The sequence below is a fragment of the Furipterus horrens genome, unplaced genomic scaffold (genome assembly GCF_987537825.1).
Source record: "Furipterus horrens unplaced genomic scaffold, mFurHor1.1.pri manual_scaffold_7, whole genome shotgun sequence".
Classification (NCBI taxonomy): Eukaryota; Metazoa; Chordata; class Mammalia; order Chiroptera; family Furipteridae; genus Furipterus; species Furipterus horrens.
Window position 1 is genome coordinate 130,876,351 of NW_028327177.1, and position 12,843 is coordinate 130,889,193.

At 34.8% G+C, this 12,843-nt stretch overlaps 1 protein-coding gene across 30 annotated transcripts in view; it reads right to left on the reverse strand.

The window, feature by feature from the left end:
- CLASP2 (cytoplasmic linker associated protein 2) overlaps positions 1-12,843 on the reverse strand; it is a 150,145-nt gene that overhangs the window by 89,248 nt on the left and 48,054 nt on the right. For 18 of the 30 annotated variants that reach the window (XM_090284448.1, XM_090284447.1, XM_090284455.1 and 15 more), the window contains one exon: positions 1,132-1,211. In XM_090284448.1, coding sequence (XP_090140574.1) covers positions 1,132-1,211 — 80 coding nt within the window. Of the gene's footprint in view, positions 1-1,131; positions 1,215-12,843 lie in introns of all 30 variants that reach the window. The other 12 variants (XM_090284454.1, XM_090284456.1, XM_090284458.1 and 9 more) reach the window with 1 other exon arrangement.

Genomic DNA, 12,843 nt, shown 5'->3' on the forward strand with positions numbered 1-12,843 from the left:
AATGCAAATGTAACATTAATATTTCTTACCATGAGCAATATCAAAATTAGGCCTTCATGATTAAAATAATCTTTCAAGCAATAAGGTTATTTATTAATATTTCCCATTCTAGCACTATTTTTAATGGCGAATGGAAATATATTATGAAGAATAATAAAGTGCTCTAATTTGTCTTCCTTACCTATTAGCCCTGTGCTATTTCTCCAGTCATGAGTAGTTTCAAATATACATTTAAAATGCTTTGTCATTTAAAAACATGATACAAATATTCTAATTATGAGAACGGGCCTAATTTCTCAAAATGACTCCAGGTACATAACATATCTATGCATTCATACACTTATTATACAACATTGCAAGAGGACACATTTTAAATTAATCTCTCCATTGACCCCCATCCCACACTATAACCAGGATGGCTACATGCTTTGTGTTCTCTGGAGCCAATCATTTGCCAAGCACCATTATCCTTTCATTCACCTAACAAATATTTATATAACAGAAATGCACTATGTTAGGCACTAAGGATACCATGGTGAGCAAAAATAGGCATGTTTCTTGCCTTACGGAGCTTATAGCTTAGTCAAGAAGAAAAAAAATTAATCAAATGATATAAAATATAAAATTGCAAACAGAAAGTACCACTAAGGAGAATTATGCAGTGCTGTGAAATTCTATTTACAATAGGAGGTTTGAATTAGTGTTAGGAAAGTCAGGCTTGAAATGAGAGCTAAAGGATGAGTGAAACATCATCAGACAAAATGGAGAGAGACTGGCCTTCCCTGTAGTAAACAGCATGTGCAAAAGCTCTGTGGCAGAAAGTAAATGAAAGGAGGCCAGAGTACAGGAGTAAGGAGTGCAAGGAGACCCAGAAAGAGTCAACAACCCAGGCCTAAGTCAATCAGAACAAAGCATTTCTCTATATCACAATCAGAAGTGGGCATGTGACCTAAATCAGTTCAATTTGAGTGAAACTCTCAAGTTTTACAGGATCAACAAATAGCTTGGTAATGATAAATATTTTGTTTTTACATAGTCATTTAAGGAAAAAATATTTTTAAAAGGACAAAAATAATATGAACAGGCATATAAGCCACAGTCATGGGAGTGCCAGTATATTGGTATCTTTACCTGAATAGAAGGGACATCTGTAAAAGCTTTTATAAAATCATCTTCATCAACTGCTCCAGCACCTCCTTCCTTAGAAATACCTGCTAATTAAAAAATTAATAATTACTTTTTAAAGTTTATTTTTAAGCATTTTAGCAACAAGAACATGGAAAATATAATCTTGAGCATAACTTTAAGAGACATTCCATTTATTAAAAAAGCATTGAAAAAATCTCCAACTTTCAGAAAAGTCAAGGTCCTTAGTAATAGGTTGGCAGTAAAATTTAAACTATGCAAGAACAGAGCCTTCCCATCCCTCATCCAACGCAGTAGCAAGGAACAAGAAATACAGGTGCAAGGATAATGCTTAAAAGCTGAACAGTAATTTTAAAGGCATAAAATGCCAAAAAATGACGGCAGATGTGACGAAGGAGATCCACGTGTACTGCACTGGTCAAAAAAGCAAATGTGAAAAAAAATTAGGGGAGGTCTTGAAATCAATTTAAATATGCAAACAAATCTTCCTTTATTGCACAGAGACATTCAAAAAGTAAATTTACACATTAGACTACTGGCCAAGATGGAGGAATAAGTAGACACACTTTGCCTCCCTCCACAACCATAAGAAGGAATACAACTACCTCAAAACTAAAAGCAACCAGAACTACCAGAAAATGAAACTGCATGGAAGTCCAACAAAGATATAAAGAAGTAATACTCATCCAGTCAGATGGAAGGGGCGGAGCCATGGCAGAAAGGAAGCAGTGTGCCGGCAGTGGCAGTGGCTATGGCTGGCCAGAGGAAAGTGTAGTCACATTATAAAAGTTGGGAGGGACACATGGGTAGTGATCCCAGCCCCAGACCAGTCTGCGCAGCTCACAGTTACAGTGCCCACAGTCCAGTGTTGGGAAAAATAAAGCCTCATTGCTTCTGACTGTGAAAACCAGTGGGGGTTTGGGTAGCAGAAGAACCTGCTGGTCTCTCAACAGAGTCCGTTTGTTTAGAGGGCCACCACAGTCCTAGAACACCTGGAAACCCACCCACTCTGGGAACCATAACCAGGGCAAGAGTTAGAGAGGTGCAAATCCCATACAGAAGTCAGAGAAGTGCCTGGAAAAGGGATGAGTGCTGGGCAAGCAGCATTGTTCCCTCTCAGACCCCTCCCCCACATATAGCACCACAACGTGGTGAAACGGGTAGCCCCCTACTGATGAATACCTAAGGTTCCACCCCTTACGATGTAACAGGGTTGACAGCTCTACCGAGACAGGCAAACACAGGAGGCTGTCAAGTTGAGGAGACAGAGAAATATGGCCCAAAAGAGGGAGCAGATCAAGGTTCCGGTGGGAGAATTAAGTGACAGGGAGATAGCCAACCTAACAGACGCAGAGTTCAAATCACTGATGATAATGATGTTCACAGACTTGACAGACAAGATTAAGTACGACAAACGCATAAAGGAAGACATGAAGGCTATGCTAAGTGAAATGAAGGAAAATCCACGTGAAACCAATGGTGAAGAGAAAAAAGCTGGAGTTCAAATCAATGATCTGGAACATAAGGAAGAAATAAACAGTTAACCAGTACAGAATGAAGAAACAAGAGTTGAAAAAAAAATGAGGAGAGGCTTAGGAACCTCTGGGACAACTTTAAACATACAAACATCTGAATCACAGGGGTGCCAGAAGGAGGAGACAAAGAGCAAGAAACTGAAAAGTTATTTGAAAAAATAATGAAGGAAAACTTCCTTAATTTGGTGAAGGAAATAGACATACAAGTCCAGGAAGCACAGAGTCTCCCAAATAAGTTGAACTGAAAGAAGACCACACCAAGGCACACCATAATTAAAATGCCAACAGTTAAACACAAAGAGAGAATCTTAGAGGTATCAAGAGAAAAGCAGAGAGTTACCTACCAAGGAGTTCCCAGAAGACTGTCAGCTGATTTCTCAAAAGAAATTCTGTAGGCAAGAAGGGGCTGGCAAGAAGTATTCAATGTGATGAAAAGCAAGGACTACTACCAAGAATACTCTATCCAGCAAAGCTATTATTTAGAATGGAAGGGCAGAGAAAGTGCTTCCTAGACAAGATAAAACTAAAGGAGTTCATCATCTCCAAGCCATTATTATATGAAATGTTAAATGGACTTATTTAAGGAAAAGAAGATCAAAACTGAACATTAAAATGACAACAAACTCCCAACAATCAATGGCAGAATATAAAAAACAAAAACAAAAACAAACTAAGCAAACAACCAGAACAGGAACAGAATCATAGGTATGGGGATCACTTGGAGGGTTATCAGCTGGGAGTGGGAAGGGGGAGAAATGGGGAAATGGTGCAGGGATAAAAAATTGTAATTGGTAGGTACAAAATAGACAGGGGGAAATTAAGAATAATATAGGAAAGGGTGAAGCCAAAGAACTTACATGTATGACCCATGGATATGAACTAAGCGGGGGTGGGATTGCTGGAGGGAAGGGGGGTACTGGGCGGAGGGGAGTAATGGGGAAAAAATGGGACAACTGTAACAACATAATCAATAAAATATACTTTAAAAAAGTTGTATTAGAACTTTTATTTTGTAGCCTCTCAAACTGCTTGTAATGAAAAAAAAAAAAAAAAAAAGTAAATTTAAGAGGTAGTTGTTGTTTTAAGAGCCAGTAATTAAAAATAAAATTAAGCTATTGTCTTTCAGCCTCAAAGCCACTCTGTCACATTCTGTGGTACTGGGCCTAGGATTAAGCAAACCATTTTTTCTGTTGAATCTAGTGCTTTCCAGTTAAAACTCTGTCCATGGTGGGTTCTGGAGAGAGACTGGAAGCTGAAGGGAGAAGGGACCTACTTGCTACTTTCTGCCTGCTTCCTGTCCTTGTCAGTATAACTCTAGAAGCTCTACAAGGACCTTTGTTTCTAGGAGCACCTGGTTTCCCTTGGCGCTTTTTCTAACGCTTACTAAACCAGTTCACTTCACCCATCAGAAACTCCAGCCAGCTAGGCACCCTCCCCTGAAGTACGAGTCAAGGCTCCGCAGGGCCCCTCCTCTAAGTCCTGAGTTTTAAATAATTTTAACCTCCTCATTTTGCTCCTCCCGCTCTAGGGATAGGAGCTGTGTACTGTAACTGCTAGCTCCGTGATACTTCAGTGTTCTTTTTGGCATTCGTAATTCATCGATACCCATTTAACAATTCTTTATATTAAATCTCTTTGTAAAAACATCTATTGTGGTTTCTGTCTTCTGACTGCATGCACCCTGGCTGAAAAACTGGTACTTAGTTTCTAACTCTATATATTTATTTGTTCATGGTAAGAATTCAACACATGGAAGGGATTTCAACTACACAAGATGTGCGCCCCAAATCACAATTAACTAAAAAACACCTCTCCAATTAAAAAATTAAATTAAAAATATCCCCATTAAGTTTGTCATCTACCAAAGGAAATATTAATACTTCAAAAACTGTATTTAAAAAGTTAATATTATCCTAATAAAAAATACTAAGGACTTCCAAAAGTATGTAAGAAGCTCCTCATCTAAAGAACAAAAAACAAAAAACCTTCGAAGATCTTTGTATGGGAGCTGACCACAGAACAGCACAACAAAGTTGTAAGGCAATCAAAACTGCCAATTAAAAGCAATGGCAATTTAATAAACTAAGAGAGAAATGAATGTGTGGTTGCTATAGGAAATTCAATTACAAGAGTAAATAAATTAGTTATTCCCTAGGTAATGAAACAAAATCCAATAAAACAATAAAACTCTCAATCTCATCTCTATCATCATTTCAAGTAACTGCTTAACTAAATATAAGTAAAGCAAAGAAACAAAAAATAAGATACCTATCACTATTAATATATCACATTCACTTACAGACCTCTTAGTAGGGGTTTACTGTTTTTGACAGTGGGTCCCCTAATAAGAGTGCAAAACCTAGATTTCTACAATTTCTTCCCAATGTTTCATAGTTGTTTTACATGGGCCACTAAACAAAAATTTCTTTAGGGATTTGTCCTTATCAAGTAGTTCCTCATCATTTAACACAGTTTTCATTAAACAACAACAACTTTCTACATTCATGGATATATTTTGTTCATTTATATACCACTTCTTTGCAAATTACTTTGTTAAGAGTAACCAGAGAGATCAATAAGCATGTCTGAGAACAAACGAATGATTTCTGGAAAATACACACTTCAGCTGGTGGAGAAGACCAGCACAGATGTGCCCGAGCAAAACCAGTTAACAGCCTGTTTGCTGAAGTGTAGAGTGGACATTTTTTACAGAGGAATGGAAAGGCTAAGGGGAGATCAGTATGAAGAGTCACTACAGTGTATACGCAGTTCACAAAAGGTATGATACACAGGGCAGGATGTTACCTTCACCAATAGTTAACCCACCAACCACAACACAATGTCTAAAACCTTCAAGGGAATGCAGATTCTGAATAAATCCAAAATAAGGCCTGGAAAAAATGTGCCATTGACTAGGGATATACATAAGAAAGTCTAACTTTGAAAATTCACTCTAATCATACCTTTATTATCCAGTAAGTTCTGTTTTACAAGTAGGGCCAAGTAAACTAGTGGGTAGCAAGGAAGGAAATAGAAATTAAACGATGTTTTAAAGTCCCACAGAAGCTGCAGAGATGAAAGGCTACAAATATCACTATCTCAGATGTGACAATTAAGTCTCTAACTGGACACGAGCACCATCAATTTATCAAGAAGTTGCATGGTTTGAATGGCTGATCCCGATCTACCTCACCCTTAACCTTTGAGAACCACTTTGTATAAGCAGAGCTGCTGCCAATGGGCATGTATTGGGTACGTGAGTAGCGTCAGAGCAGAGGACATGCTGAGCTCCCCATTCTAGCCTTGCTTACCTCTTGTATGCATTACAAGTAAACCTTTTCACAATCCTAATTTGCTTAAGTGTTTCCTCTCACCTTGGTTTTGTCTGTCTAACAAGGTAGAAAAAGGATTCCTGTGTAGCAGAATCATCTATTAAATGGACTGCTTCATCTCACAATCATCATTCCATTTTAATACAGTTTTAAAGCTCACCTCAAGAATACTATAAAATACTTGTAGCACCAGCAAGGAGAATGGATACCACTGGAGAGTCAGAAAGAGTAATGGGCCCTAATGTCAAATATTAAAGCAAGAAAAGGCGAGTGAGTGTATATACCAGGAGGAGACGTATTTAGATAAAATAAGGTTGCGAGCAGGAGCACAAACAGAAGCTGGGCTGAAGGGGCGAGCAATGTTGGCTTCCAACTTGAGTAAAGCTCTTTCAAACAGAACTGGGGCAACAATCACACGAAAAGATATTAATAGGCTAAACAGAATGGAAGAGCTTTGCCCAGAGTTGTCTAACCACTCTAACACAAAGGTTGGTAAATTTTCCTGTAAAGAGCCAGACAGTAAATATTTTAGACCTTGCAGACCATATGGTTCCTGTTGCAATTACTCAGCTCTGCCAGAGTAGTGCCAATGTAGCCACAGATGATACATAAATGAACGAGCAAGGCTGTGTTCAAATAAAGGTCTATTTGACACTAAAATTTGAGTTTCATTTTGTTGAACAACTGAACTACATAGCACGTTGTACGTCACTTATACCTCAAAAAAAGAAAAAGACAATGCATTGTATCTATAAATGAATTTGGAGAGAACTGGGAGCTTTGCAATACTGTCTTCCTACTCAGGAAAGTAGTATGCCCATTTACCTATGCCTTTTAAAATTTCTTTCAATAAAGTTTTATAATTAAAAAATACTATATTCAATAATTACTATTTCAAGGTACAAAGCAAATGAAACAAGAAAAAATGAAAAACTTCTGGGGAAAATAATAAATATTAATGAGACATGAAATAAGAATACTAAAATAAATGGAGAACCATTCCGTGTTCATGGACAGGAAGACTCAATATCATAGTGTTCAGTCTTCCTAAAGTAATACAATAATAATCAAGCCTCCAGCAGGTTTCTTGTGGCACTTGTCAAGCTGATTCTAAAATTTGGAAGAGCAATGAACCAAGCACTGTTGAGATACACCTGAAGAAGTAAAAGGTGGAGTCCTTGCCCTACCAGATACCAAGACTTACAAAGTTAAGATAATTATGACAATTAGATTTAGTGCAAAGATAGACCAAGTTTGGACAAAATACGAAGTTCAAAAATAGACACACTAATATATGAAACTTTGATATATGACAAAAAAATAATTCAGATCAATGGGGAAAGTAGAAACTATTCAATAATAATATCCTAGAGTTCAATAAAATGCTGAGATAATGAATGATCGTCTTAAAAATGGTATTTTCTTACCAAATATTAAAACTTATAGTAGACATTATGATCCCCATGGGAAAACAGCAGTCATCCAAAATTCAAATCAAATGTTCAAATAAATACTCCAAAAACCACAGAGACCAAAAAGAAGGGCAAATAAAATTACCCACAGAATGTACTTGTAATACAAGACAAATAATACTTCATACTTCATTTTACAAATTGAATTACAAATTATATTGAAGAAATATAAACATCTAAGATCAGCAACGTCAACCACAGAGTCCTCACTGGTGAGGAAAATCTGAGAAAATAGTTTGGGAGAGGAGGGTTTCAGTAGTGGTGGAGCACAGGCAGCGTGTAAGATTCCCCAGGACCATAGGTAAGTTAGTGCTTAGAAGGGGGAGGCACCCTTTCCAAGTTTCATGGCTAAAGACAATGAAGAAATAGAAGATAAAGACTCTATTGAAACAAAATGGTATCACGGAATCAGAAAGCCCCTCATGCATCATTTAGTTAAAAAGCTGCATTTCACTATACTAACAGAAGAGGGCATTTTGAACTAAGAAACTGAGACAAACTTTTCCCCCCCTGGCCCCAAAGAATCTATAGTTATTAAAAAAAAAAAAAAAATTCTTAGGACATCTAAGGAAATTTGAATATAGAAGAGAAGTGCTTAAAAGGAAGTATACAGTTCGAGAATAAATTTACAGAAAATATAAGGGCTGAAGGAACAAGTTAAGTTACATCACAAAGAAATCAGACAAATCCAGAACATGGGATAATCTGAAAGACAACTGGCACAGACTCTTCAAAACACTTAATATTTTGGCTGTAAAAATTGGTAAGGGAACTGTTCCATACATGTTATGGTATTTTTTTGTATATGATGGTGTTATGGTTACAATGGAGCACGCCTTTAAGTCTTAGAACGTGTATTAAATATTTATGACAGAAATGTCATGATATCTGTAATTAACTTTGCAGTTGAGATTAAAAAAGTATGTGAGGGACTATATCTAGACAGAATTAAAACAAACATGGCAAATTCTATTTATTAAATCTAGGTGAGATGTGTTCACTGTGTGTCAACTTTGCTATACACTCAAAATTTTTCATAATAAAAAGATTGAGAAACCACTCACTCTAAGCTAGAGTAGGTACAGATAATAAATAAATCAGAAAAAAGAATAAAAGAAACTACATAAACTAGGCAAAATACATACAGTAGTATCTCAATTCAGTGAAGTAATTTTCTTTTTTTTTTTTTAGTTGCATGGACATTAATTGCCCGTGCATAAAAAAATAAATTAAAATAGACATACTGTTACCTTATACAAAAATAAATTCCAGATGTTGTGACTAAACTACTGGTAAAATAATTAATATTTTAGAATAAATCAGACTACTGTATAAACTTGAGACTGAACCCAACAGTCCTTCTTTGAAGACAGGAAATTTGCTAGTCAATAAGAAAAGGATAGATATTTTCCTACCACAACAAAAAATTTTAATTTTGATTTAAAAATGCCATAGACAAAGGAGAGACTAAGAAAATATTTGCAACTTTTAACAACAGAACAAAAGGCCTCATATTTTCAAAACTGTAGCAAATCAATGAGAAGACAAAACAGCTGAATTTAAAAGAAAAAAAAAAAGGGCAAATAACAACATGTAAGATATAGAAAAGGATATGTTAATTCCTAGTAATGGATTTAAATATTCTGAGCCTTACTAGAATATAAACTCTAGGAGGGTAGGGTCTTTGCTCTTGTTCAGTGACATTTCCCAAAGATTACAGAAGTAGCAGCACACTAAAAGTTTTCAGTAAATATTTGATGGCTGTTGGCTGGGTAAACAGTGGGTGAAGAAAATGCAAATTAAAAGAGGGAATCACTATTTTTTACCCATCAAAATAGCAATAATTAATGAGGCTGTTATATTCAATGCTGGAGAAGGTAAAAGTCTTTATTAAAATTAAAAACACACACGACCTTGACTGAGCAATCTCATTAAGAGGAATCTATCCTACAGGTAAGAAGCACCATAATTTCCAAATATGTAAGTACAGAGAAATCTGCATTCCTTGTAGTGGCATAAAGTTGGAAACAACCTCAATGATACTAACAGGGAAACAGTTTATTAAATTACGGTACAATAATAATGTTGAATACTGTACACCCACTAAAAGGATGCAATAACTCTCATTCTTAACGTTGAAGGATGAACAGATATTTTGTTTAAAAAAAAGTAAGTTGTAAATGTTTATTAGTATGTGAGCAAAAATAAAATCTAATCTGAATACTTATATAAATGAACACAGAGTAAAATGTGGAAGGATACATATGAAATTCACCACTGGTTACCTCAAGGCAATGAGATTAGAGGCAGAATATCATCAAGAGCTTTTTCAAACACCTCTCCATTGTCTGACTTAACAGTGAGTATGCCTTTTATATTTTTAGAAAACAAATTATGCATATCGTTTTATTAGTAAGAAACAAACTGGTTCTAAAAAACATGATGAGTTAATGAAAACAATTAAGTTCACAACATGTCCATTATAGAAATAATGCTTTTTTACCCATTCAACTATATTATAATGTATGTGATAAATATAAGCCTAGGATTCTAGTTATTACAAACTTCTATTTTATATGGATCAGGTATAATAAGTCTAACTAATGAAAAACTCACATGAACGATCTATATTAATGTTACTTCATTCTTTTCAAAGGCAAACCTTAAATCAATTTGCCTACCTATATGAAACTAATTTTCTAGCACCTAAATCTCAGTCAAAATGTGTAGGCAAATGATATATGGAAAGACCAAAATACTAGCAATACTAATGCTGGTTGATGGAATAATAAGCATGGACAGCTATTGTAATTATCTTTATAAATTTAAAACCTAGAACTTTCCATATGTTCTCAATGCCTAACATGAAGCCTTGCACATAGTAGGCTCTATATATCTATAGATAAAAATAACTTATTTATGGAGAGATTTGAGTCTTCAGTTTGCCTATTAATTTCAATCAAAGTATTTTGGCTATTTATATGTTTTCTCAATTCTTAAACATTCTGAATGCTTCAAAAAATAAACCATGCACAATGAAATTTCTTTAGCGCTATAAGTCTTGTGCAAGAGGTAGAACGGAAGTCAATGAAAAGAACTACAGTAAAACATACATTCTTATACATAGCAGGCACGTAGGTAACTCATTGACTTATTTTAATAACAGCATCTGTTGCTAACTCAAATCATATTTACCTTAAAACCAAAGTTAAGAAAGATAGCACCAGGGTATCTTATGATGGACAGCCAATGATAAGGGATCCGTAGTAATTTATGACAAAATGGTGACTGGCCAATCCCTAAATTCCAAATTTAAGTCCTATTGTTTTGCCATAGGCGATAAAAATAAGAAGTATCACATGCATTATTTGTTAGGGGATAGCCCAGAGATGATCCAAGAAGAAGCCCTTGACAGTGGGCCAAGCACTGAGTTCTCATTTCATCTCTGCTAACAACTAACTGTCTGATTTTGGATACATCATTTAACTCCTTGGGGCTCATTCTTCATCTGAATTGGAATCAGATCATCTTCACTGACCCCACTCTTTCAGAGTTAAAAATCTTCTACATTTAGTATCTTTTACCGTCACAAGGGGAGGAAAAAGAGGAATAAAACAAAACATGAACAAAAAAGTTATTTGGTTTTACATAAAGTTCAAAAATAAAAAAATTGAGGTTAACCAGTTAAGAAATTGGATTCCAAGATTTAACAACAAATTCTGTGAGATTTGTTTTTATTAAATATGTACCAATTTTCATAATCTTCTTTTGTTAAAAAAACGACTTTGTTGTTTGCATGAAAGGAAAAAATGGACATCATCAGCATAATTTGAGGAAAACGTATTCAGACATTCTTAAAACCCATGTCAAACATAAATGAAGTAAAACAAATTTAAATATCTTATAGATGCATAAGTACTACTGAATTTGAAAAGGTGGTAATTACCTAAATTATAAGAATTGAAGTTAAAACCATTTCAAAATAGTCTTTGATATAAGATGGGAATAAGAAAGAATAATCTGTCCACTTGAATGAGTGAGAGAGAACAACAGAACTTTGAGAATCAATAATTTGGTCAATGATGTATCTCAATAATTATATACAAGTCTCAATGACAAATCACTAACTTCAGAGTGGTACTAATTATAAATAATACCAATTATATCATCATCTGTGATGATATAATTATGGTAATAATATATTTGCACGGAGTCCTGCCCCCTTCACTTAATTTTCCCTGGCTTAAAGGCCACACATTTCTAATATGAGAACAGACTGGAACACTAAGCCAAAGAACAGAAGCAACAGTAATACACACTAAAGATTAAGCACAGGCCCTATTTATTCAATTAATTGGATAAGATACTTTGCTAAAAATAGCATACATCTCTTTGATCTTAACATATGTACATCTCTGGGAGAAATAAATTAAACTCTAAAACTTCAAAAGTAGATTCAGTCAGGATTCCAAAGAGGCATACTTTATTTGTATTTTGGTAATCTCATCTGAAAGAAATGTGTTAAACTCAGCGAACTGTGACTGGTTTATACCACTATTATATACCTCTATCCACCATCATGCCATGTGTTCATTATATACGTAGAAGTAGCAAATGAACTGCCTGGACTGGATCACCATTATATTCCATATAAACTTATGAGAAAGAAAATGTATACTTTAGAAAACAGAATAGTCAAAAAGAGAGACAGGGCAGCCCTCAAGTATTTGAAAGTATCATGCTAACAAATAATTCATCTAATATAATATTAAAAAATTAATTTATCTAGAATTGAAATAGGCTTATAACCTTTCTGGAGGACACTATAACAAACTGAAAGAACATGAAAAATGCCTGCATCTTTTAATTTAGTGAACTTTAGAAATTTATTCCAAGGAAATTACTAGAGATGTGCTGAAAGATATACATAGGAGAATAATGGCACAGTTTACAACAGCAGAAAATACTGAAAGAAACCTAGATATTATTTAGTCATGAATAGGGTGCCATTAATAATTTAAGACAATGAAAAAATGCTCAGGGTAAAATATAAGTTAGAAAAAACATATATAAAACTACACAATGAGTGATGCCGATTCTATCCTATAAGAAATTATTTGCATGTTTAAAAATAATTGGAAAATTAATTATAAAAGTAATTGGAATAAAGTACATCATAATTTGTCAGTCGATTATTTCTACATGTAGTGGTATTGCAGGTGCTTTTTGTTTCACATTTTAATCTATGATCACATACTATTTTAATCAGCTGCTGCATAATCATCTATCAGGAATATTTTGAAAGATATTGCTATTCTTGAATAGTAAAATGAACAATCTGACTCCCTATGTCCCTTC